This window comes from Hypanus sabinus, chromosome 3 (genome assembly GCF_030144855.1).
Source record: "Hypanus sabinus isolate sHypSab1 chromosome 3, sHypSab1.hap1, whole genome shotgun sequence".
Lineage (NCBI taxonomy): Eukaryota > Metazoa > Chordata > Chondrichthyes > Myliobatiformes > Dasyatidae > Hypanus > Hypanus sabinus.
In genome coordinates, this window is record NC_082708.1 from 49418940 (window position 1) to 49446911 (window position 27972).

The 27972-nt window shown below is 39.1% G+C and overlaps 1 protein-coding gene across 8 annotated transcripts in view; it reads right to left on the bottom strand.

The window, feature by feature from the left end:
* Nucleotides 1–27972, bottom strand: part of atm (ATM serine/threonine kinase) — a 179380-nt gene that overhangs the window by 60948 nt on the left and 90460 nt on the right. For 4 of the 8 annotated variants that reach the window (XM_059964267.1, XM_059964266.1, XM_059964269.1 and 1 more), the window contains 11 exons: nt 26101–26196; nt 24345–24516; nt 21096–21246; nt 19641–19817; nt 16142–16316; nt 13788–13875; nt 13259–13417; nt 11772–11880; nt 6214–6302; nt 2282–2384; nt 598–746 (listed from right to left, as the gene is read on the bottom strand). In XM_059964267.1, the coding sequence (XP_059820250.1) occupies nt 598–746; nt 2282–2384; nt 6214–6302; nt 11772–11880; nt 13259–13417; nt 13788–13875; nt 16142–16316; nt 19641–19817; nt 21096–21246; nt 24345–24516; nt 26101–26196 (1468 nt within the window). Of the gene's footprint in view, nt 1–597; nt 747–2281; nt 2385–6213; nt 6303–8828; nt 8902–11771; nt 11881–13258; nt 13418–13787; nt 13876–16141; nt 16317–17260; nt 17340–19640; nt 19818–21095; nt 21247–24344; nt 24517–24843; nt 25319–26100; nt 26197–27972 lie in introns of those variants that run through there. The other 4 variants (XM_059964270.1, XM_059964271.1, XM_059964273.1 and 1 more) reach the window with 4 other exon arrangements.

Consider the following 27972-nt stretch of genomic DNA (forward strand, 5'->3'; position numbering starts at 1 on the left):
TGTTGCATACAGGAAGAACATACAAAGTTATTTACAGAGGATGGCAGAATTGAACTCCAAACTCTGATGCACTGGACTGTAATAACATTGTGCTAACTGCTACGCCGCTGTGTCATCCCAATATACTGGATCAAAAATACAATTCTGTCTACTTGTGAGAAATGGCAACTATCAATGGTTTTGTCACTGGTAAAAGCCATAAAATTTGGTCTGAAGACCAAGTTTAAGTTACAAATTCTGACTATAGCTATACCATTCTATATCAAGTACTGGAAGGTATCTCCAATCATCTCTTTTTGATGCACTTTTAGTTGCTGTAATATAAGTTGATGAAATTCAGAACCTAACAAACACAATGTAATGGGTTTCTGTTTGAGTGATAACTGACTTAATTAAAGTGAATTATGTATGCATTTTGTAATTAAAAGTGAGTTTGGTGATTACCAAATAATTTTAGAAGGGTTTTGGCTGGTTTGAAGTCTAAAATCTATATTTACCACAGAAAATGATGATTAAGGCACAATTTTAATAAACCAAACATTTTACATAAAGAAGAGCATAATTCAGTTTATTTGTAGCAGGAAACTTTGCATTTACTTGCTTGGAGGGATATGATCCCACTGCATATTTCTCCAGGCTGCCTGGAAACGAATTTCCTGCAATTCCTCACACCATTCTGTGTTTTCAACTTCAAGTCCCTTTAGATATGTAGTCAGTATATGGCATAGTCCAAAGTTTTGCAAAGCCTAAAATAAACAAACACAGATTCATAATTATAATAACTCTGAACATTTTAAACAGAAATATATGAGATAGGAGAAGAAAAGCAGACCTCCTGTCAACACCATATTCATCCACTTGCATGTGATCCATATCCCTCCATTCCCTCACTGTCTAAATAATGCTTCTTAAATGTTACTTTGGATCTGCCTCCAGCACTTCTCTAGTGGCATGTTCCAGGCATCTACCTCTCCTAGTTTTCACTTTCAGTGAGCCTTGGACCTACATCAGACTTAATCAGCCCATCTACATTGTTGTCTAATTTATCACAAACAACACAGGTCCCAGCACTGATTCTTGCAGAGCATCACTAGTCAGAGACCTCGAGTCAGAATAATATCCCTCTGCCACTTCCAGCTGTCTTCAAAGGCCAAGCACAACCTGGTGACGTAGGATTCTCAAAATCTCATCTAATAGATGAAGAATATCAGAATGCCAGGATATTTCTTCTTTTCCAGAGATTTGAACACTAAAACCTAGACTGACAGTCAAATAGAGTCTTACACTGGAGATGTTACTTTCTGGATGAGAAGATAAATCAAAGTATTTTCTTTGCATTCTTTTCTGGCATTCTAAACATCCTTTAGCAGGGTAATTACCTCCAAAGACATGACCAATGTTTTTTTTAATTTAAAAATTCAGCACTATAAAAGGCCCTTCCAGACCAACAAACCTACACTGGCCAATTACATCCATGAGACCAATTAACCATACTAACCCATGTTTTTGGCAGGTGGAAGGAAACTGAAACACCTGGAGGAAACCGACAACAGTGGAGCTGAACCCGGGCCGCTGGTGCTGTAATAGTGTTACACTTAAGGCTTCTCTACTGTGCCAATCCTTTCTCTTTTTCTATTGATATAGCTTTCATTTTTTATGACAGCTTTTTAAGTGTGCTGCCACCCACTCGCTAGTCTGTAACCCTCAAGTAGACCAAGTTTAGATGAGGAAGTCACATTAGAGAAGGGGTAAAAGTGTATAATGTTATCTTAATCTACAATCTCTTGCTAAAACAGATTAAATGGTTGTCACGAACCTGTGCATAAATTGGGTGCTGTTTTCACCAGTGATTACATTTTAAAAAGTACTCTGTTATTGGCTCTAAAGTGGTTTGATTATTCTGAGAATAAAGAAGACTCTATGTAAATGCTCACCTTTCTTTTCTCATCTTTTTTCTAACTCTCAGAGTGAGGACTTTAATCTTTTGTTGCTGATGAGGAGAAAATTGAAAGAGTAACTAGTCTGGAAGTGTTTTGTTTTAGTTTGGTAATGATTATTGAATAAATTATTATGAAATTATTCAAACTGTGAAAGCTATACCCAATATCACAGAATGGATGGTCTTAGAAATGTTCCCTAAAATTTTCTGCGGGTTTTCTGAATGAAAAACCTGCAGGTAAATTTATGACTTTTCATATTCTGAGCCAAGCAATTATCATGGTTACAGTAATATAGTGCATGTTTAGCACTAATTTTAAGACCCATATGAGATGAACACTACCTGGACAATACCAGCTTGACGTGTAGAGACAGGAAGGTTCTTTTCAATGTCATATGTTACAAGAGCCTTATCCCACAGCACTTCATGCTCATATGTTCGAACTCTGTTACATTGAAGAGCAAAAGATTAAGTTAATAATGTGAATAGCAAACAAAGTAGGATTACTTTCTTCTGAAATTAGTTGTGATAAATTGTCTACTGCATATACAATTAAGACAATGCTATTCTCATAGTTTTATAAATCCATTTCAATCTTCCTGTTTTTCTCCAACTATATATCTATTTTCCATTATTCCACTGTATAATTAGAGTTCCTCTACAACCACCTCTAAGTAATGTTTTTATTATGTCCTCTGCTGGTCTTGTGATTTAATTTATTTTATTATTCCCCCTCTCCCTCCAATTAATTCAATGAAAAAACAATTAAAATCTTGAAGATTCCCATCAAGTCACCTATAACAGTGAAATTAGCTTCTACATACAAATGTACATAATACATAACATTAAGAAATGCTAAGTTGTAGCATTCATTGTAAATACAAGAAATTCCTTGTTCCATTACTTGAGATCAAGCGTAACTCATCAACAGGTTAGCATGGTACACAAAGGAATGAATGATAAAGCTGCAGAAAGTGTTCCTTCAGGCTTATGAAAAAGTTTGAAGCAGACTGTTCTGTTATCCCCTTAGGCCGGGGGTCGGCAACCCGCGGCTCCGGAGCCACATGTGGCTCTTTTACGTCTGTGCTGCGGCTCCCTGTTGCTTTGGGAAATAATTGGTTGTGGTGACCCTTTTCCTGGCACATCCGAACCGACTCACAATTAGATAGCCTACGGGGGTTTGCGAGCACAGAGCTTTGGAGCCTCTGCGCCATGGGGGGCAGGTTGAGGGAGGCTTAAAAGTGAGGCTGAAGATTTCGAATAAAGTTTTTTCCTTCGACTGCAGTTACCGACTCCGTGTCGTAATTTTAGCGCTGCGTGTAGCACACCGCTACATGGTCAGTATTTAATTAAAATGTATTTTATGTTAGTTTGTTAGTTTTTGAAATGTAAATCTAAATTTGAAAATTATGGTGATCTTGTACAATCTAAATAAGACGTTGTGGCGACCCATTTCCTGACACATCCGAACCGGCTCACAATTAGCCAGCGTTCAGGCTAAGGGAGATAGCCTACGGGGGTTTGTGAGTACGTGTCTTTTGCAGCATCCGCACCCATGGGGGATTGAGGGAGGCTTAAAAGCAAGGCTGTTTAGTTCGAATAAAGCTATCTTTGACTGCAGTTTACTGACTGCGTGTAGCACACCGCTACAACGTGTTTTTATCGCTGGCTGTCCAGAGGGGAGGTGCTGAAACGCTTTGTCGCGTGTCTGGAAGAAGTGAAAACTTTCCTGGGCAGCAAAGGGCTCAACTTTCCTGAGCTGGAACAGCCAGAGTGGCTGGAAAAGTTACACTTCATGGTAGACATGACAGCGCACCTGAACACGCTGAACACAGCTCTTCAACGGGGTAAGGACGTACAGCCCTGCACATGTTGGAGGATGTTTTGGCATTCGAGCGCAAGTTGACGTTGCTTGCCAGAGATTTACAGAAAGGCACATTGTCTCACATCCCCAATTTGAGAGAGTTCAAACAAGGTCACGACATGATAAATTCGGAGTATTTACATTCTGCAATCATCACAATGCAAACATCGTTTGGGAAATGCTTCTGTGAGTTCAGAGAGGAAAAAAACACATTATACTTCTCGGTCACTCCCCTAAGCATCGATCCATCCCTACTGAATACGACTGCATTGTCAGGTGTGAGTCAACCTGAACAAGTATGATAAATATTTTAATTGCCTATTATTTTACATATATTCATATGTTTTCATTGTTCAGTGAAATAGTCCTTTTATTTTTCAGGTTGACAGCTGGCTGACGTTATTTTTGGTTTGCTGCTGGCGGCAAATTTAAGTTTGGCGTTTTTCATAAATACAAGAAGGACTCAAATAGACGTTGAGTATTTTACTTAAAAGTAACCTTCAACCCAACGTCTTTTTTTCGGAGTTCAAAATGTTTTTGTTGCATGCAGAAATGTAATTTCGTTTTCTCTGCAGGAGTTCATCAATTTCATAAATGCAACACATTATAGTTTGTTTATACATAGCATAAAGGCAAAACAAAACGTTGTAAGCAGTGTTATTTCATTTTAAATGTCAAACGGGTTTTGCGGCTCCCAGTGTTTTCTTTTCTGTGGGAAACGGGTCCAAGTGGCTCTTTCAGTGGTAAAGGTTGCTGACCCCTGCCTTAGGCTATATGCTCTGATCAGCAATGCTAAAAGCAATAGGTTAAAGATCTACAAAATTGGCTCCAGCCTTAAATTAGGTGTCATAATATATGATCCTGACAATCACTGTTCTTGGAACATGGATATACAATGTCTTGGATATTGGATATATATCATGACCAGGCCTTTCTAAAATTACTGCTACAACCACTGTGATCACACTGAATAGTTAAATATGCCTGGTGGATCTAATTAACAATGGTAGTGAGAAGGCTTTGTAAACCACTCAACATTATCAGCAACACTTCCTTCATTTGCTGCATTATTTCTGCCAAGTTTATTTTAGTCAGTACATTGTAATAAATATTTGAACCTTTTAATGAAATACTGTATGTTTTAGGTGAAAGCTGGAAGGTTGATTTAGTAAGGCGGCCTGCCTCAAATCATATGTAGCAACACACGATCTTTTGAATTGAAGCATGCAACAATTAGGAAGTTTTGTTGACAACAAGCTCAGTTGTGATTAGGATATCCAGTGCACAACTGCATTCAAAGGACATTGCTGTAACCCTGTAATTTCCACCAGTGTGAAACACAAGAAAGGCTATTTACCAATCAAATTAACACTGCTGAAGATTTATATCTATAATCCAGTATTAAGCAATTTCATGCCTTTGTCCCCACTTCCCTCTCAGTTCTGATGCAGGATCTTGACACAAAACATAGACTTGCACCTTTTGCCTCCATAGATGCTGCTAGATCCACTGAGTTCTACAACATACTGTTTTTTTGCTTCAGATTCCAATATCTGCCTCTTTTGTCCCATCCTCTCTTTCCAAACTTTCATGTAATATATACTTCTTTGAGGTAAGTATAAGAAGTATATATTACATGAAAGTTTGGATAAGAAAGTATATATTACATGAAAGTTTGGATAGTCTATCAACTATTTTCATTTTTCACCTCAATGCTACACTGTAAAAAAAAATGGCTAGAGTACTGGCTGATTTTCAAATGGTGCTTTGGATTAGTGTGGATAGCCTGCCTGACAGATGGTGAAACGTATGTCTAGAAATTCAATCACACGGTGCTTTCATTCAGCGTTATTCAAGTAAAAAAAATGCCTCCCAAGAAAACACAATAATAACTTTTGTGAAGGTTCATATCGATGCAGAAATTTGATAAGGTACACCCTGGTTTTCTGGTCTTGGTTCCCCCCATACCTTTGACATGATTTCTACATAAGGTGATCTTGGTTCATTCACTATCTTACGCTCCTTTTGGATCACTGCAGGGAAACTGGGGCATCTAGTCCTGTCATGGTCCAAGTAGTACAGCATTACGCTTAGGTACACAACTTACCTACCTTCATCCTTGGACCTATAACACATTGTAATCATAGTCAGTATACGGTAGTTCAACACCTGTGCTCTGATGGCCCTCAACCTTAGGCTTCTGGCAGTCAACTTATTGATACCAAATCAAACAAACAACAGGCAGCTATGGCTAAGTGAAGTTTTGCTGATTGTAACTGCTGCATACAAGTAGCACAACCTAGTGAGAGTGGTAGGAGTGCTAAACAATCAAGAGAAATGGGAGAATGAATATAGAATGTAACAAAATCAGTCATTCATAGTAAGTAATATCAAGTAAATCAGATTTTACCTAGCAAGCGGGTGTAACATCTTCCCTCCACCACAACCATACAAACTATCAGGTTCTCCGATACTTCTGTAGACCTCAATCAGCAACTCCTGTTGGAAAACATAATAGTTTCACCATGAACAGTATCTTTAAGCTCTTACTTTCTCTGATGCAGTGATGCGACTTCCTGAAGTGTTTTGACCTTCCACAGATTGCCCTTATTTTCCTTTGTTTATTTAAAGGTTCAGAAAGTTAAAAGACTACCTGACTGAAGTGTTACCTAATGGTACGCCCTAGTGCTGAAGCCTCAGAATCAGTTATATTATCACTGATTTTTATATGATGCGAAATTTAATTTTTGTGGCAACAGTACAGTTCAAGTCGCCCCACCGCTGCCTGTGAGGAGTTTGTATGTTCTCGCCATGACTGCGTGGGTGTTCTCCCACAGTCCTAAAATGTACTGTTTGGTAGGTTAATTGGTCATTGTAAATTGTCGACTGATTAGGCTAGGACTAAATTGGGGAATTGCTAGGCAACGCAGCTTCAAGGGCTGGAAGGGTTATACTGTGCTGTGTCTCAATAAACAAAATTATTGTAAAATATAAACTAAATAAATCATGCAAAAATAAAAGGAATAACGAGGTAGTGTTCAATACACAAAATGCTGGCAGAACTCAGCAGGCCAGACAGCATCTATCGGAGGAGGTAATTTGCCAGTATTTTGTGTTTTTTTATTTATTTCCAGCATCTGTAGATTTACTCGTGTTGCCTTAGTGTTCAATACATCTTGTTAATGGGAAGGACTGCTCCAAAACTGTGAAGGGGAACAAAGAACCAGGAGAATCAGGTTGGAAGCAATGGGAGGAAGAGCTGGAGAGTTTCAGGGAGGCATAGGGAGAAATCAAAAAGCAGATACATATTGATCATTGGATTTTAGTTACATGTACAAGGTGCAACGATCAGTCAAACATAATTCTCGCTGTAGTCATGATAGGTTTAGATTAATGGGATACAATAACTGTGACAAGGGATTGTGAATTCTTGTTTACATATTTGCATTCACTCAATCACGGCATTACTGCATCTGTCACTGTTTTAAAGAAGCGAGTGAAAGAGCAACATCTTGCAGGGCAGGAGTTTTATTTTTAAACAGAAGGGAGGTGTAAGTGGAGTGTTCATTGTGAAGAAGGGAGCTGTTGTGATAAGGGATTCATTAGTCAGGGGAACAGAAAGTGAGTTCTATGGATGAGAACGAGAATTCCTGAATCATTTGTTGCCTTCCGGGTGGGTGCCAGGGTCAGGCCCACCTCAGATTGAGTCCACAGTGTTCTTAAAAGGGAGGATAAGCGTTAGCGTCTTAAATGGATGGTTATGGTGTGTATGGGCCAAATAGAGGCAGCAAGGCCCGGGCCGGAGAGCGGGGAACATGCTAATATTTAGCTGTTGCTGAAGTGGACTTGAAGGTGAGGCTGAGGTGAGGCAGAATTGGGGCCCAGGCCTGAGAATGAGCAATGAGCTGATGTTTGACTAACTTAAGTGTCGTGCCAGATTGGAAAGGTTGAGCATGGGTTGAATTGAGGTTGTGGGACCCGGGTCTGAGAGTGAGGATTGAGTCCAATTTAAGCACTGGGCCAGGGTAATGGAGCTGGAGGCAAGGGACCGGCTGGTGTTCAGCTCACTGCTCTGTGAGTTATACTCAACTCTGCACTGAACTGAGGGTGTGGTCTGCAATTAATGGGCTCCTGAACTAGCTGCAGAGATGACCAGCTTCATGGCCGCGAACTCACTTTCAGGAACTTTAGTTGTGACTGTTATTTGCTTATTTTCTATTGTTTGCATGATTTGGTCTTTTTTGGCACATTGGGTGTTTTCTGGTCTTTTTTTAATGGGCTGTATTGATTTTTTTTGATTTATGGCTGCCTGTAAGGAGACAAATCTCAAGGCTGTATATATTATATATACTTTGATGATTAACTCTGAGCAGTGGTCCTGGTTCTGTCGGTACCAATGACATGGGTAGGATGGGTAAAAAGGTCCGGCAAAATGAGTTCAGAGAATTAGCTGCTAAGTTAAAGGTCAGGACCTCCAGGGTTGGGATCTCAAGACTGCTACCCTTTCCATGTGCTAATGAAGCCAGAAATACGAAGATCATACAGTTTAATTCATGGCTAAGGAGTTGGTACAGGGGGGAGGGTTTTGGATTTTTGGATCATGGGATCTGTACAGAAGGGATGGTTTTCATCTGAACTGGAGGAGAACTAATATCCTACTGGGAAGGATTACTGTTGCTGCATGAGGGGTGGAGGTTTAAACTAGACTTGCAGGCAGATGGAAACCAAAGAGCCAGAACAGACAGTGGAGAAGTGGTGGAGACAGATGTTGTTAAGCCTACCTACAAGGTCAGCAATCAAGTGGTTGAGCATGGTGGGACTAATGTTCTGAGCTGCGTTTATTTCAATGCAAGGAGTACCGTAGGAAAGGCGGTTTGAACTTAGGGCACGGATCAGCATGTGGAATTATAACATTGTAGCTGTTAGTGAAACTTGGTTGTAGGAGGGGCAGGACTGTCAGATCAATGTTCCGTTGTTTTAGACATGGAAGTGTAGGAGGGATTAAAAGGTGAGGGGTGGCATTACCAGTAACAGAAAATGTCAAGGCAGTCCTCAGAACAGACAGCAGAGCTCATTTATTATGGCTATATGGGTCGAACTGAAAAATAAGAAAGAGATAACCACATTAATGGGATTATATTATAGATAACTCAACAGTCCACGGGATTTAGAAGAGCAAATTGGTAGAGAGATCACAGACTGTTGCAAGAAACACAAGGCTGTAATAGTAGGGTGCTTTTCCTTCCACATAATGATAAGGATTTCCATATTATAAAAGGGCTGGACAAAAAAAACTTGTCAAATATGTTCAAGGAAATTTCCTTAATCAGTATATTGGTCCCAACTAGAGAGAGTGCAATACTAGATTTCTTATTAGGGAATGAGACAGGGCAGGTCACAGAGGTTTATGTAGAGGAACAATTTGAATCTAGTGATCATAATGTCATTAGATTCTAGGTAATTATGGAAAAGGATTGGCCTGGTCCTCAGGTTGAGATTCTAAATTGGAGAAAGTTGATGGTAACAGAAAGATCTCTAGTAAGTGTGGCAACACATATAAAATGCTGGTGGAATGCAGCAGGCCAGGCAGCATCTATAGGGAGAAGCACTGTCGACGTTTCGGGCCGAGACCCTTCGTTAGTTCTGACGAAGGGTCTCGGCCCGAAACGTTGACAGCGTGAGTTAGTCCTGATGAAGGGTCTCCGCCCGAAACATCTACAGTGCTTCTCCCTATAGATGCTGCCTGGCCTGCTGTGTTCCACCAGCATTTTGTGTGGGTTGCTTGAATTTCCAGCATCTGCAGATTTCCTCGTGTTTGTCTGGTAAGTGTGGATTGGGATAGATTGTTTTCTGGCAAAGGTGTCCTTGGTAAATGGAAGGCCTTCAAAAGTGAAATTTTGAGAGTACAAACCTTGGACATGCCTGTCAGAATAACAGGTAAAGATAACAGGTTTAGGGAACCTTGGTTTTCAAGAGATAGTGAGGCCCTGGTTAAGAAAAGTAAGGAGATGCATAACAAGTATACACAGGCAGGGAACAGTATGAAAAGAGTATGAGAATTGCAAGAGAACACTTAAGAAGGAAATCAGGAGGGCTGAAAGAAGACATGAGGTTGCTCTAGTGTATAAGGTGAAGGAGACTCCTAAGAGTTTCTACAGATATATTAAGAGCAAAAGGATAGAAAGGTCAAAATTGGTCCTCTGGAAGATCTGAGTGGTAATCTATGGGCAGAGCTGAAAGAAATGGAGGAGATTTTAAATTGATTTTTTTGTATCTGTATTTAATCTGGAAACAGACCAGAATCTACAGAAATGAGGTCAAACAGCACTGACTTCATGGACCCCATACAGAATACAGAGGAAAAGGTGTTTGCTGTCTTGAGGCAAGTTAGGGTGAATAAATTCCTAGGGCCTGACAAGCTGTTCCCTCGGACTTTGTGGGAGGTCAGTGTAGAAACTGCAGGGGCCCTAGCAGAGATATTTAAAACACCTGAAACATAAGTGAGGATTGAAGGATAGGTAATGTTGTTTTGTTGTTAAGAAAGGCTCTAAGAATAAGCCAGGAAATGATAGTTTGATGAGCCTGACATCATTTGTGGGAAAGTCATTGGAAAGTATTCTTAGGGACAAGATAATTAAGTATTTGGATAGACAGGGATTGATTAGGGTTAGTCAACGATGCTTTGTGCATCGTAAGTCGTACCACAGAATCTAATAGAGTTTTTTGAAAAAGTTGTCAAGAAGGTCTAGTCATTTGCCATTCATGATGAGGTAGTAAACTGGATTAGACATTGGCTTTGTAGAAAAAGCCAGAGAGTGGTAGTAGATGGTTGCCTCTCTAACCGTACTAGTGGTGTGCTGTAGGGATTGGTGCTGAGTCCATTGTTGTTTGTCATCTACAGTATTGATGATCTGGAAGATAATGTGGTAAACTATACGAGCAAATTTACAGATGACACCAAGATAAGGGATGCAGTAGACAAGGAGGAAGGCTATCAAAGCTTGCAGCGAGATCTGGATGAGCTGGAAAAATGGGCTGAAAAATGGCAGATGGAAGTTAATGCAGACAAATGTGAGTGTTGCACTTTGGGAGGACAAATCAGGGTAGGACCTACATCTTAAATGTTAGGGCACTAAGGAGTGGAGTAGAGCAGAGGGATCATGGAATACAGATCCATTAATCCTTGCAGATAGTGTCACAGGTTGAAAGGGTAGTAAAGAGATATCTTAGCATATTGGCCTTCATAAATCAATATATTGAGGACACGAGCTGGGATGATAGGTTGAAAATGTAAAAGCAATTGGTGAGGCCTAATTTGGAGTATTGCATGCAGTTTTGGTAACCTAAACACAGGAAAGAAGTAAATAAGATTGAAAGAGTGCAGAGAAAATTTACAAGGATGTTGCCAGGACTTGAGGATCTTAGTTATAGGGGAAGAATGAATAGGTTAGGACTTTATTTCCTAGAACTTAGAAGGTTGCAGGGAGGTCTGATAAGAATATATGAAATTATGAAGAGTATAGGTAGGGTAAATGCAAGCAAGCTTTTTCCACTGAGGTTGGGTGAGACATCAACTAGAGGTCATAATTAAGGATGAAAGGTAAAATGATTAAGGGGAACATGAGGGGGGAATTTCTTCACCTAGACGGTGGTGAGGGTGTGGTCGAGCTGCCAACACAAGTGGTGGATATGGGGTTGATTTCAACATTTAAAAGAAATTTGGAAAGGTACATGGATGGGAGGGATATGAGGGGCTATGGTCCGCGTGCAGGTCGATGGGACTAGGTAGATTAATGGTTCAGCACAGTCTAGATAGGCCAAAGGGCCTGTTTCTGTGTTGCAGTGTTCTGTGACTCAAATCAATCAATTATTCATAGATTCCACTGCTACAGTGGAAAATGAAATATAGGTGATGAAGTTCTTGCTGGAAAATTTTCTGCAGAAAAGAGGGAAGGGCCATTTATGTACCTGTAAACTGATCCCCGTTTCTTCTCTGCTTTTGCTGCTCAAGCTGGAGACCGTTAGCTCTTGGCTGCATTCATCAAACTTTAAGCTGCGAGCTGCTCTGTAAGAACCCCTAAATACCATAAATAGTTCTTTAAACATACGTTGTGTTACCATAGCATCTTTTACTATTATCTTTAATTGGGTGCATACCATTTGAGCAAACTTTGAATTTAGAGAAATCAAGCATAAAAAATGATAAGGAATGATATGTAAGGTAAATGTTATTATGGCTTTATATCTGGGCTAAGACTGTTTCATTCTGACACTGCAGTCTTAACTATAAATGACCTGTGATGTGTCTGTTACTTCCATTTCCCTTAAATTACTACCCAAGGCTATCAACCATATTCTATCCTCCTCATGATAGTTCTGCTCTGAACATAATTCATCTCTTTGTAAATACTACTTCGTGCCACACTACTCCCACCAACCACTCTTTCCACACTGGAAACACACGAGTTCCCTGTTTCTCCGCTGTAGCATTCTGTTATAGATTATCCCACCTGACTACAACCAGCCACTGGGTGAATTTTGAAAAACAACACTTGGGGAATTTCCATTCTTATGTTTCTTTTCCAGAATTACTTGATATCACAGTTAGAAAGCACACCTTGAGGCAAATACCAGCTTTACCCCGTGATCTGCTTCATTTTCACTTTGGCCATTGACTTTACATAGAACAGTACAGCACAGGAACAAGCCTTTTAGCCCACAAAGTTGTGCCAAACCAATTAAATCAATAATTAAATGGCTATCTAATCTCTTCTGCCTACACAACATCCATTTTCCTCACATTCATTTGTCTATCTAAACGTCTCTTAAAAGTCTCTAATGTACATGCCCCTACCACCACCCAGGCACCCACTACTCTCTGTATAAAAAAAGCCAGCCCCTCACATCTTTAAAATTACCCCGTCACCTGAAATGCATGCCCTCTGGCATGAGACATTTCAACCCTAGCAAAAAGGTACTGTCTACTCTATCTATGTCTCTCTGCCTTACATTCAGTTAACAAGCTGAATAAAATTGCCTGCTTCTGCACTTTTAAATTCTCCCTTAGTTGTTGACAAAGAGAACAAAGAAGACCAAACTGATTCAGTAATCATTTGTTCAGAATCTTAAACTATTATCCTTTAATTGTCTACTGTACAGTGTATAGCAGGAAAATTGCATTAGCATCAGTTATCCACTTGCGGCTCTGAGACCATACACTCAGAAGGGAATCCAGATGAATTTAAATAGATGCCAAATCAAAACAGAAAGCTGCCAATCAAAATATCTATATTTGTTTCAAACAACATCGATTGAGCGAAGCCTTTGCACACTACGGTAAAGTTTAAGATGGTGTTATTTTATATTTAAGATAAATTGTTACTTTTGACATGGACACAGCTTTAATCATACTAATTAATGACTTTGTATTACTTCCTACAACTTAAAATCAGTACCGTTTCAACTCTTCTTCTTCAGATCTGATTTTATCTGCATAGATTTCTGCATAAAGCAAGGCTGTAAAATGAGCTGCACATGACTGGGCTGTCAAAGCAACCTCCAGGTAATTCAGATCTAGCCAGAAGTTGTCATCCCAAACAGTGCTCAGCTGATGTCTAGAATAAGAAAACATCAAATTAATAAAACAGCTTCTCATGAAGTCTTCATATCAAACATTTAAAATAAAACTAACTCAATTAAGTTGTTATTAACTCAGAGAATGTGATGGCATTGATGGCAACATCAAATCAAAATCACTGTGATTTGACATTGTGGTAATTCATTCCGGTAACAATCTGAGAAATCAATTCAGTTTAATACTTCTGCCACAGCCATTCATTGAATCTCGTAAGGAACTGGATTTCTTATGAGTTGTAGCGTTTTTGCTGATGAACTTCTCTTCTTCAGATGGAGAATGACCTGTTGTGTCATTTTAGTATTTCCTGCTTCCTAAGTTAAAAGAACGTGAACTAATTTTGTTGAGACCTTTTTTGCTTGCGTAAGTAATCGACCACCGCCAGCATTGTGCGCCGAGAGGCTTTATCCATATATCCCTGGGGAAGGCTGTCTGTTTCTAAAAAAGTAATAAAACAGGTTAAGCAAATAGAAATATAGAAAAGCCTAATATAAGTTGCAACACCTTTCACAACAAATGGATTGTACTCACAGCAGTTTACAGCCATTTAGAAATATTATTATCAGATATATCTGGTGATAATGACAGGGCCAAGCCACAAACATTTGAAGGCAATGAAGACCCCAACATCTAAATAGCTTATGGTGCTTTAGCCACAATTGAAAGGGAAAGATAAGTGTTAAATGACTGCCTCTACTGTATTCTCCCTGCAGGAACTTCAACAGCTGGAGTCACCATGAAGTACAAATTTGGTGGAGCAGAGGGATAGGTATTACATCAATATACAAGACAGAATATTCACAACAGAAATGTAAAAAGACTGAGGATTTTATAAACTATATTTTTGTATATTTAATCAGAAAGGACTGCTTTTAGAGGAATAGTTACTTTGTTGATGACTTAATAAGTGGTCTTGAAAATAATACTGTAAGTGCGAAAGTAAAGGGAACATTTCTGTTTTGAGGTAACTGTTGAGGTGGACCATTGCATCACCTTTGGGAAATGTATCTGTCCTGGCAAAATAATGCAAAATGTGAAGCCAAGGAGAGAAGTTCTACATCCTTTAACATAGAGGCAGCAGTTTCTTCTTATGCAGTCCTGGAGATCAAGGATCACTTGCTTCCACGAACTTGTGGTTTCTGAAGTAATTGAGTAGGCTAATATGAGAACTATACATTCTCCCACAGGTGAGCTAACATATACCTGATGACATACATGGACAATGTGTGTGATGTTGTGCTCCTTCTGCCAATTGCAATTCTAGACTTGGAATACCCAGTAGACAGCAGTGATACAGGCTTTCCTTGAAAAAAACTTTGAACAGGCTCAAGATGAACTTTTTGCATGAAAGTCTGCAATGGATTGGTTGCTTAGCTTTATGTTAAGAAGAAGAAAAAGATGCTTCGCAGGTATAGGCAGGCAGGAACAAATGAGGTACTTGAGGAGTATAAGAAATGGAAGAGAACACTTAAGAAGTAAATCTGGAGGGCTAAAAGATCTGAGATTGCTCTAGCAGACAAAGTGATGGAGAATCCCAAAGGCTTCTACAGATACAGTATAACAAGTTTCTGAATGGGAGGTTGGTCAAGAATGTTCGGTCACATGGCATTTAAGATAAGGCAGTAAAAAGGATTAGACATTGGCTTCGCAGGAGAAGCCAGAGAGTGGTGGTAGATGGCTGTCTGTCTGACTGGAGGTCTGAGACTACTGGTGTGCTGCAGGGATCGGTGCTAGGTCCATTGCTGTTTGTCACCTGTATCAATGACCTGGATGATAATGTATTAAAATGGATCAACAAATTTGCGGATTTTGCACCAAGATTGGGGGTGTAGATGATTGCAAGGAAGTTTGCAGTGGGATCTGGACCAGCTGGAAAAATGGGCTGATAAATGACAGATGGAATTTAATGCAGGCAAGTGTGAGGTGTTGCACTTTGGAAGGACAAACCAGGATTGAACTTACATGCTGAGCAGTAGGGCACCAAGGAGTGTGCCAGAACAGAGGGAATTGGGAATACAGATCCATAATTCTTTGAAAGTTGTGTCACAGGGTAGATAAGGTCATAAAGGTTTGGCACATTGGCCTTCATAAATCAAAGTATTGAGTACAGGAGTTGGGTTGCTATGTTGAAATTGCATAAGAGATTGGTGAGGCCTAACATAGAGTATTGTGGGTAGTTTTGGTCACCTATAGTACCTATAGGAATGAAGTCAGTAAGAATGAAAGAGTGCTGACAAAATTTATAAGAATATTACCAGGATTTGAGGACCTGAGTCATAGGGAAAGGTTGAACAGTTTGGGATTTTATTCCTTAAAGTGCAGGAAACTGAGGGGAGATTTGATAGAGATTTTCAAAATCATCGAGTTATAGATAGGATAAATGCAAGCAGGATTTTTCCACTGAGGTTGTGTGACACTAGACATTTAAAAGAAATTTGAAATAAATAAATGGATTGGAGGGATATACAAGGTTATGACTTGGGGGCAGCTTGATGGGACTAGGTAGATTAAGAATTCAGCATGGACTAAAAGGGCCCGCTTATGTTCTGTGGTTTTCTTTGACTCAAAATAACAAGGGGGCTGGCATTATTAGTTAATTATCCAACGGTTCCTACAGGCATCAGTTTACTTTCTAAAATATTTTAAACTGATTCAAGTATTATTGAAATACCTTTTGTAGCAAACTCATCCCAAATCTATTTACCTGAGTCCATAGCTGGTGTAGTGGATCGGCTAGAGGTTGATCCTGTTCTACAGCACATACTGAAGAAACTTTGAATGTGGTTAGATAACAACTCCTGCCTGCAATTATTATCGCCAGGAAGGAGAATGTCATGGATCAAGTATGGTAGGATCATCTGGCAAAAGTCAGCTTTCACCTGAGGAAATAAGTTAACAACCATTAACAAAATCAAATTCAAAATTTTAATCTATGAAGCATAAATCTGCAGATAATTTTTTAAAAGTTCAGAACTCAGTGCTAACTGTATCTTTCAAAATATTAGTTTTCAAATAGGAAACTGCAATTTCTTGGTTTTGTTAAATCTATAATAAATATAGAACAAAGTACAGGTTTTGTTAATTAAGTCACTGAGCAGCAATGAAATTCCAAAAAAACTGGGTATACATTTGGTAACTGGGGCACTCAGTAGAACAGTCATGATATTAGAGTTGCGAGTTTTGGGTCAGTACAGTCGGCCCTCCTTATCCGCGGGGGATTGGTTCCGGGACCCCCCCCCCCATACCAAAAAATGCAAATATTCAAGTCGGTAGACCTTAGGACCTGGCGGAGCTCGGGACCTGCCACCCGCAGTGTTTCTGTTCCGGAAAAGGACCTCGATTGAAAATAAAGTGGAAATAATAAAGCGAGCGGAAAGAGGTGAAGCACTATCGGTCATTGGAAAAGCGTTAGACTACAGTTGGTCAATGATCGGAACAATTCTAAAGGATAAAGTGAGAATAATGGAGCATGTGAAGGCCTTGCCCTGATGAAAGCTACAATTATTACTAAGCAACGCAGTGGTTTAATTATTGAAATACATATGTTTCTTAAGTGTTTTATATGCATACAAAGTTAAAATATATACTACATACTAAGACAAATGTTCGATTAACTGACGCTAAATAATACCAGATGTATCTGCTCCCACTTAGAGAACTTGCAGTTTTTTTGATTCCCAATCCACAGTAACCTATGCACATCCTCCCGTATACTTTAAATCATCTCTAGATTACTTATAATATCAAATACAATGTAAATGCTAAGTAAACAATTGTTATATTGTATTCTTTAGGGAATAATGACAAGAAAAAAAATCTGTACATGTTCAAACAACAAGTGCTGGAGAGAGAGCTTCCGGGTTTTCCCGATCCGCGGTTGGTTGAATCTGCGCATGCGAAACCTGCGGATAAGGAGGGCCGACTGTATTGAAGTTCCAAAACAACACTGATTAATGTACATAAATATTTAATAATCTGTTTAGAGTGCAGACTACTCAGGCTGAACAGAAAACAATATTAGTTGAGTTTTCTCAGTATTATGGTTTACTAATTTTGTCACCGCCACAATCTTGCCTCTTAATCACTTCAGAATTATGTAATGGCATTAATATACAAGACAGCACAGTGATTTAAGAATGTCAGCTACTTCTCTCAGAAGTGAGGAACCACTGTTGTATAAAAGCACATGTACACTGAATATCCTTATTGCAATGGTCTCTTGTTGATATTTATTAAAGGTTCAAAGGTTCATTTTATTATCAAATTATGCAGAATATAACTCTGAAATTTGTCTCTTCTCCAGGTAGCCATAGATTACTGAAAACCATATAAGTAGTTGTAAGAAAGACATCAATCCCCCTCCTGGACAAAAAGATAAAGAAAAAGAAACAAAAACTCGCAAACCCCAAACCCCCACCAACCCCTCCCTCACACAGAAACTAACAGATCACCAATCCGCCAACCCACCAATCGGCAACAAGAAAGAATGGGCGAGAACATGAAAAAAATAACACATAGTATTGAGAGAAGCCAATATTAACTTTGAACTACAGTTCAATCAATAAATCTCAGAATTTTGATAACATCTCTGAGAGCATCACGACCTATCAGCCCCTCTGAGGGCAGTGAGTCAAAACCAGCGGCCCCTCCAAGGGCAGCGACTCAAACCAGTGGGCTGACAATGGTTACTCAAACTAGCGGCCTCTCCGATGGCAGCACTCAAACCAGCAGCCCCTCCTGTCGCACTCCTTGCTCGGTCGGCCAGCCGCTCTCTCCGGACTGCGACCGCCGCGGCCCCGACCTTGTCCTCTCACCCCAGCCATGACTAACCACACTGACCAAGGCAGCTGGCGGGCGGGAGGCTGGAGTTTGGGCCGGGAGACTGTCTAATGAGGCAATGAAACCCTCAAAACTGCTTCAGTACCCTGAGTCTAAGCACCCTGCACTTCAACACAAACCCGTAGAGTTTTTTGAGCGGAAAAAAAAGCAGGACAGAAGCTAAGTGCTGAGAGCCACATAAACTAAGTTGTGTAATAGACTGGATATAAGGAACCTGCGTCGAGTATCGCTGTATTCTGGTTGTGATTAACAACCCCCCGCCTCCGTCGGCTGGTCCGCAAGAATACTGTCAATATTAAACCAGTCTGCGATGCAAAAAAGGGTGGGTACCCCTGGTGTTCATATATCATTTCTACTTCCGGGTTGTGGGGTTTTACTTCCGGTCTTTTCTGCCCCGGTGTGCATGCGTGTAACTAATTGTTTTAGGGCTGATCTCGCCTTTCACTAAGGCCGAAGTAGGGGATTTTGGGCTTAAAAAGGTTGGTGACCACTAGTCTATGGGGTCAAGGTGCCACAATTTACAAGTCTGGCTCAAATACTTAGTTTAAACAAGACACCTTTCTACTGACCACAGACCTAGACCAGAAAAGCATGTATCTCAGAGTTCACTTCTCCATCAAGAGTCTCTTTGAGAAAAATGAACTGTGAAGTTGTCTATCAGTGTCTTATGAAAAGAGTATGTTAATTCGTTGACTATCTTGCTGGTGAGTATAACTAGCTTAATCAGAGAAATGACTTGGAGGAAGACTGACGAACTAAACCAACTGCCAAAGGGTCTCAGCCCGAAATGTTGACTGCTCATTTCAACAGATGCTGTCTGACCTGCTGAGTTCATCCAGCTTGTTTGTACTTCTTGATCTGACCACAGCATCTGCTGTATACTTTGTGTAAACCAACTTGCTGCTCTCATCAGTATGTTTTAGTGAGCTGGTTATTTGAACTGAGATAAACTCTCCTGATTACCTAAATTCTCAGGAAGTTCATCAGCATTAATGGTTGAATCAGAAACAGACACAAATAAAATCTTTATTACCAAAAGATGCATGGTCTCATGTCAATCTGACCGGTGATTAACTGGGCATCCTTTTCTGGTGATCTAATTGGTGTATTTTGTGAATAAACCTATTGACCAATGCCCCTATTAATAATTTTTGCCAGCATTTCTTCGACCTCAGCCTTAAAGGTAGCTGTTTGCCCAGAAGCTAATAAACTCAGGGTGGCAAAACAACGAGGGTGTAACCCTCATTCATATTAACTGAGTTACAAAATCATCTTTTGCTTATTATTCCACTAATTATGCATTGATGAAAATTAAATATACATTTCACACAAAGGCACAAAATAATCACCAAGATTCAGATTACCTCACACAGTGGCTTTATTAACTGAAGAACTTCACTTTTCACACCTCCACTGTCTAATAGTGCACAGGTCAGTGTTTTTACCCATGTGTCATGGTTTGCACCCTGAGGTATCCATAAACAGCCATCATCAAGCTTTTCAGAAGAATTGGATGTGCTATCTGCCGGCAACCCAGAAGCCTACGTCAACAAATGATAGATTTACAAAATGGTTTATAAACCATTAATTCAAAAAACTACCAGTTTATATTCAACTATTTTAAGCAGAAGTTGAAATTTGAAATGATTCACACAATCATTTTATAGATTTTGTAAGAATAGTATCACGAATGTTTGCTTTGGAACAGGTTATACTTGAGTTAAAATTACTGTAGGCTGTTACATTATGGCAACAAGCAGCCTTCCACTACTTTACTCATGATCAATATTTAAGATGTGAAAACAAGTTTCAATTGGTTTTCAAAGAAGACAATGGTGCATTAGCAAAATGCAACAAGGATTAATTAGAAGACATCCCTATCTATAATTTTAGTCTGGTTCTCTTTCTCTCTCGTTTTCCCCCCTCACTATAATCTCCCCCCAGCCCTACCTTTATTTTTCTATTATTTCCCATAATTCTCCACCTTCTCCCAGCTCATTTCCCTTCAGCCTATCACTTCCCAGCTCTCTACTTCATCCCTCCCCCCAGTTCTTATCCCCCCTCGACCATCCCATGTTATTTCACTCCTGATGAAGGGTTTCAGCCCGAAACGTCGTCACTACCTCCTCCCATAGATGCTGTCTGGCCTGCTGAGTTCTGCCAGCATTTTGTGTTTTTATTTATTTCCAGCATCTGCAGATTCACTCGTGTTGACAAAATATATTTTTTAAGTTTATGAGAACCTATGTGGAAAAACACCAAAATGCTGCAAAAGGATCGTGGGAGTTCTATAGTAGGATATTGAGAACAAAATTTGCATGATAAATTGGCATAAGAACCTCACAGATCATTACTGGAATAATACCTGCATCTTAAGTGCCCTTTTAAAGAAGGGATATTGATACCATAGAAAAAGTGCACTATAGAACCAATGGCTAATGCTTGATGTAGTGGATAAAGTTATTTAAAAAAAAATCTTTCTGTTTAGAGAGTATTCAAAACTGAAAAAAATCCTTTCATCCTTTACAATTGTTTAAAAGGAAAACTGAGAAAGGAGAATTTAATCTTAGATTAGTACTAGAGTCACACAGGAAGACTAGACATTTTTAACACATGAAAAAGATTAATACAAATAACTATTGAAAACAATTCAATCAGAAAATTATAGACAGTTTGATGCAGGCTATGGGAAAACCAATAAAATGATACTTAAAAAAGCTTGGTGGTGGAGCTGTCATCAGTTTATCAGATAACATTTTGCTTCAGATCAGATCATTGTTCTGATTTTACTAACATATATGAAGCTGAATGATAATTACCTTCTTTCTGGGTGTTCGGAACGGTTGCAAATACATTAGCATGGGATCTGGACCACTGGGATTTTTCTTACTCAACTCCCAGAACTGGTAGCCTGCTTGAGTAGCGAGTACATTCTTTGCACATTTAGCAGCTGCATAGCGAACATCAATACTGGCAGAAAAGAACAGGAAGGCATATAATGTGAAAGCAGACATTACATCCTTAGACATAATATAAAATGCATTTAAGTAACCTTTCTTTTCCCTTACTCAGTGCCTAAACTAATAGCTCCTGAGAAAGTACTCATGACCTTCTTTTGATGGAACTGCAATGTATTTTGGACATTTTATCACTCATTTGGAACTGGATGGCTGGCAAGTTTAGACCTGCATTGCTCTGAGCTGACTGTCCCTCCAATTCCCTTTGCCTGCAAGAATTATGCTTTAAATTGGCAACAGACCAAGTGCAGAAAGGAAAATCTAAATTTGCTTCCATGGTACAGAACTTTGGTGTTTGATTCTAAAGTTCTACAGAATGATACTTAAGTAGCTCCTCAGATTGGTGAGGAAGATCACTTAAGGTTCACCAAGTTATTGAGTTTTGGTTGAAAGGAGAATAAAAACATAAAAGGCTAGACTCTGTTCTGCCTAATCCCTCCTAAATGGTAAGGTTGAAATTCCAAAGTGATGCACAATGCGAATTAAAACCATTTTGCTTCAGCACGTTGAATCATATATTAACAATGTCTCATTAGTCATTAGTCAGGCAATATTTTTAAAAAGGAAGCCTAGTTTTAAAGAGATTAAGCTAACCAAATCATCCTCAGTAAGCCAAAATAAATTACTGTTGTGCAATTTTTTTCTTTCTATAAATATAGGTAATTAGCAAATGCCACAATAAGCTGGAAATCTCTGTGAAGTGAGGAGGCTATAAGATTGACAGGCTTTGACATTGACATGAATCAAAGCTACAACAAATATTTCACCACCACGAAATCTCAGAGCAAACCCACCAATGTTGGTATCACCCACATTTAGAGAACAAATTGGATTTTTTTACTAAGTCTTTAAAAAATTCCAAACTTCAGTGAATTTCATTTTCTGCCTTAGAGTAGAAGGCATATTGATCCCTTAATAACCTTAACCAACATGAAACTATGGCCAACTAAAGACTGCATTCTTTGAGTATGCAACACAGAATTACTTTCCAGTCAAGCTGCTGTTGGTTTTCAAGTTATATTATTCATTTAGGGCCTTAAGCAAAAGATGCAATCTATTATGTTTCGTCCTTTACCAATATGGTAGATGACATTTTAATAATTGTGTGCTAGAGAATTAGGGCATCATTAAAAGCTAACTAAATAAGAGTTCCAGATGACTATTTCTAACACTGGGTGAATAGTTACAACAGAAAATCCACAATGGAAAATCAAGACTTTGCCTTGGAAGTAAAATTACATATACATGGATTCACACTATAAATTGTTAAATAGAATCATGTACAAGCAAGCCTATTATTTGTCTCCAGTGCCATCGTAACGTGCCCACAACTCACCATCCTAACCGTAACCCTATGCAACTGGATCCTTGACTTCCTCATGGGGAGACCACAGTCAGTGCAGATTAGAAATAACATCTCCTCACTGACAAACAATACTGCTGCACCTCAAGGATGTGTGTTAAGCCCACTGCTCTTCTTTCTTTACATCCATGACTGTGTGGTTAGGCACACCTCAAACACTATAAATTTGCTGGTGACACAACTGTTAGCAAAATTTCATATGGTAACAAGAAAGCATACAGGAGTGAGATGGATCAGCTGTTTGAGTGTTATCACAACAACCATGCACTCAACGTCAGACCAAGGAATTGGTTGTGGATTTCGGGAAGGGGAAGTCGAGGGAACACACACCAATCCTCATTGGAGGATCAGCAGTGGAAAGGGTGATCTGATCTGTGTCAACATCTCTGAAGATCTACCCTGGGCCCAAAATACTGATACAATTACAAAGAAGGCATGACAACGGCTATACTTTAGTAAGAATTTGAGAAGACTTGGTATGTCACCAAAAACTGTTGCAAATTTCTGTAAATGTATTGTGAAGAGCATTTTAACTAGTTGCATCAACTTTTGATATGGAGGAGCCACTGCACAGGATCAGAAGAAATTACAAATTCAGCCAGCTCCATCATGGGCACTAGCCTCTGCAGCATTGAGGACATCTTTAAAAGGTGTTGCCTCAGAAGGCAGCATCGGTCATTAAGGACCTTCATCAGTCTGGACATGCCTTCTTTTCATTGCTATCATCAAGGAGGAGTTACAGGAGCCTGAAGACACACACTCAACACTTTAGGAACATCTTCTTCTCCTCCACCATTAGATCCCTGAGTGTACAATGAATCCATGTACTCTTATCTCATTTTTTTTGTGCTCTCTTTTTGCACTTCATATTTAATTTTGTACACATATTTCTAGTTTATGTATTTTTTTTATCATGTATTGCAATGTACTGCTACTGCAAAACAACAAATTTCATGACATATGCCACTGATATTAAACCTGATTCTAATTCTGTATCTGTATGTCTTTTTGGAATATTGGAGGATACCCACGTGGTCATGACAAATAAAATTAATTGTTAAAGATCTTAAATCTTAAAGATATTCTATGCTTCTTGCTGATATGATTCTACAGAACGGTATAAAATTTTAGTAATATTCTGCACAATAAAGACAATAATTCATAAAAATTCAGTAAAATAGTTATTGCATGTTTTGCAGGCTATAAAGCAAATAGTTTAGAGATCTGCAAGAGCAACACAAATGCTGGAGGAACTCAACAAGTCAGGCAGCATCTCCAGAGGGGAATAAACAGTTGACATTGAGTCGATAACTTCAACAGAACTGGAAAGGAAGGCAGCAGAAAGGGGAGGGGAAGGATTACAAGCTGGCAGGTTATAGGTGAAACTATGTGAGTGGGAAGGTAGGTCAGTGGGGATAGGTAAAAGAGGCAAAAGGCTGAAGAAGGAATCTAATAGGAGAGGATAGTAGACCATGGGAAAAAAAACGGGAGGAGAGAAACCAGAGGGAGGTGACACATGAGAAAGTGTAAGGGTAAACAGAATAACAAACTGAAAAAGGAAGACGGAGGGGGGGAGGGGGGGGGGGGAAGAAATTACCGGAAGTTAGAGAACTTGATGTTCATGCCATCACGTTGGAGGCTACCCAAACAGATTTGTTTTTAGCTTCTCTAAGTATGTAAAAACTTACCATTGATCAATGAGAGCATTATTAATTACACTTAGAAGAATGAAAACCAATTTAAAATCATTTTCTTTCAACAGTTCCATTTCCTTGAAATGAAATTCATCTTTCTTATGTTGTAAAGCAATAGTGGAAAAGTCAATTGGACCCATTTCTCCTAAGCACTTTCCTGCAGCTTCTGAAATCACAGAATGAATGTAAATGTAAAGGATATATTCAAATATGCTTAATGTGATTACAAACTAAACAATCCAGATCAGCCAATAAACTGCATTACAATTTTTCATAAGGGATAGAATATCAGAATATCCTAGCAACAGTGGACACAATATTGTACCTCCCTGACCTGGTAATGTAACATCTTCAAGGGAAAAGGTGATTAGCTGCATACAAATCCTGGTTTTCAAAACACATGATCCTCTGCAGCAGCCATCACAAGCAGAATTGGCTTTGAGTTAATCATCCTTAATTTTATTATACCAACTAACTTAAGGAAGAATTGAAGTGAAATTATTTAAACTTTCAGGCAGGGCTCTTGAAACAACTGAACATTCCATTAGATCAGGCTGGATTTTCCATCATGTGGCACATATTCTACACTTTGAATCCCAATCTATCTTCATTTTTTGAGCTTAGCTGGGTTGTGCTCCTGTGATGTGCTTTTGGAATACTACTATGTTAAAGGCATTACATAAATAAAGTTGTTGCTTTATGATTGTGCTGTCTTTACGACAGTTATTTAGTTTATAATATTTTCGCTTAGTAATTCATTCAATAGTATTTTCTAGTTAGAATTAGGAGTGTTTAAAGTATATTCATTGCATGTAAAATATATCGGCATGCGATGACGTCACATCCGGTTTCGCCGCGTCTTGTGGGAAAACACCGGTTTGAAATTAGCGCGAGGGTGGGGGCTTTCCACGAGGCTCACCTGAGCAGAAGCAGTTTTGCAGGCATGAGAAATCACAGTGAGAGCAACGCTGTAAGTTAATAGATAATCGATATATTGAACTAAGATGTTAATGCCGATCCTGTTAGAAGTAACGACGGTAGATAATGTTTATGCTTTCGTTAGTTAAAGAGTCGCGGATAGTTTGCATGGAAGTGTATTTAAAGTAGTCAATGGAGCAGGTAAACTCTCCCTGTATACTGCACCTTAGTGTAATGTAGTTATAGTCACCTTTGCAAGTATTTACACTGGAAATGTGATATTAAGGAAGGAACAAATACTGTATCAATCTTGTATTGTTTTATCAACAGTTTTCACCATATGTTAATGTAAAGAGTGAACAGTAAATGGTTAATCTTACTGCGATCTGGTTTGCATTGGCTGTGGTTTATCCGGACGTTAAATTCGGCGTTCGTTACACCCGAAGGAGAACGTTACAATGATGTTAGTTTACTTGTTTTGAAAGACCCCCAAAAAAACTTAGCAATGTCCAATGGTTCCTTAAACATTTCCAGATTGTTGGCTCCAGTACACAATCTAGGAGTCCACAGTATGTGTTAATCAAACTGAATAAAGGACCATTTCAAGTTCTAAAATTGCCGTTTATAGGAACAAATTAGTGCCATATTCCAATTTTTAAAATAGTATACATCAAAATTGGTCAGTAAATTTGAAGTGTCACTTCTGAACAACAGAGCTTCTAGATCTCTAATACTGTGCTCGTGTATGGTTCTCCTTGAAGCCCATCAACAGGGAACAATACCCCCTCCCCTCCACATCACTCTTTGAATCTTCGGCTGATGAAACACTTACCTAATATATCTTTTCCAGCAGGGTGACAGATAGCAGACTTACACAGCTGTAGGAGATTTACAACCAGTTTCACAAGGACACTGGATGCTGGATCATCTGAAGAAATTACAGAAGCGTTTGTTCAAATCAAGTCTATTAACATACCTAGCTACACTTTTTTAAAAATATGACCAGAGGAACTTCCACCATTCATACTGAAACTTATGAATTAAATTACTTATCTATCATAGTTGAAATAATGAAAACTGAGCAAGGAACCTTTCCTTTTAAAGAAATACAATGTACACATGCCTTCTCCTTGAGCCCCTAAAAATATCCTTGCACAGTCTCCACCATAAACGCACATACAAAACTATGGATTGGAGGCACAAGATACAGAAGATGCTGGAATCTGGAGCAACACATAAAACAACTAAAGGAACATAGTGAGTTAAGCAGCATCTATGCATATAAATGGACAGTTAATGTTTTGGGTCAAGACCTCTCACTTGGAATCACCTGGAGAGTCCAGATGAAGAGTTTCGACTTAAAATCCTAACTGCCTATTTCCTTCTATAAATTATAGATTATATGGGAATATCTAGTTAAAAACCAGAGTCATCACAATGTCTATTATCAACGTTTTTTTAATGCCATGGACCCCTACCATTAACCAAAGGGTCCAACGACTCCAGGTTGGGAACCCCTGATCTAGGATAACATGTCATATGATCAGAGTGGTTTATAAATTTTGGCCAGAAAGATGATTAACAGTCATAATCACTTAGGAGGACACTGGCAGAGATGTGGACGCGCCAAACCTCTTGGGAAGTCCTCATTATTGTCCTTTGGCTTTGGCGGTGGATTCTTACTGAATAGCAGGGCTCCCACTTTCTACAATTAGGAACCAAAGAGGTGGTCTGAGGCTGCTGAAGAAGAGAGGGAAGAATGTCTGTTGTTGAAAAAAAAATTTCAGATGAGGCAATAAAACTGTCCAGGCTCCTTGATCACTTCAAGAGAATATACTCTGATAAAGCAAATGAGAACTTGGCTTATTTTCACAACCATAAGAAAATTGGCAGATTCTAGAAATCCAAAGCAACACACATAAAATGCTGGAGGAGCTCAGCAGGCCAAGCAGCATCTATGGAAAAGAGTAAACAAGTTGACGGTTTGAGCTGAGACTCGTCATCAGGACTGGAAGGAAAGAGAGGTCAGAGGAGAAAGAGACTTCTCTTCCTTTCCAGTCCTGATGAAGGGTCTCAGTCCAAAACGTCAACCATTTACTCTTCTCCACAGATGTTGCCAGGCTTATTTTAAGTCACTTCATTTAATCTTTCAGAAATGAAAAACACTTCAAAACGTGTTTGCCAGCACTTCACAACAAAACAACGATGGTTTATTGCTTCATGCATTTCATTGCTCATTTCTAAACCTGGGAAGCCCCATACAATGGGAGAAGAACTGATTCTTCCAGCAGTAAGGGAGGTTCGGAGTACGGTTTTGCCTAAGTCACCAGGTCAAATAATTTAAGCAATTCCACTTAGTGATACTGGAGTATAAAAATATTATGGAGTATAAACCTTGTATCATTTGCTGTGTAACCAAAACTATGTAGTCAGCTTGCTATGCATGTACCCAAGATGAAATCCTAGGAATGCAGAAGACAATGGTATGTTAATGAGAGGTAGCTAAAGAGCTAAAGAAATGTAGATTAAGAACATTGCTCAGTTCTGGTGAGTTTATTACTTGCTATACAGGTACCCAATTTGGTAGGAGACTGAAGTCTTAAAAATGTAGAAGACAATGGTATGTTAATGAGAGATAGCTAAAGAGCTAAAGAAATGTAGATTAAGAACATTGCTCAGTTCTGGTGAGTTTATTATTTGCTAT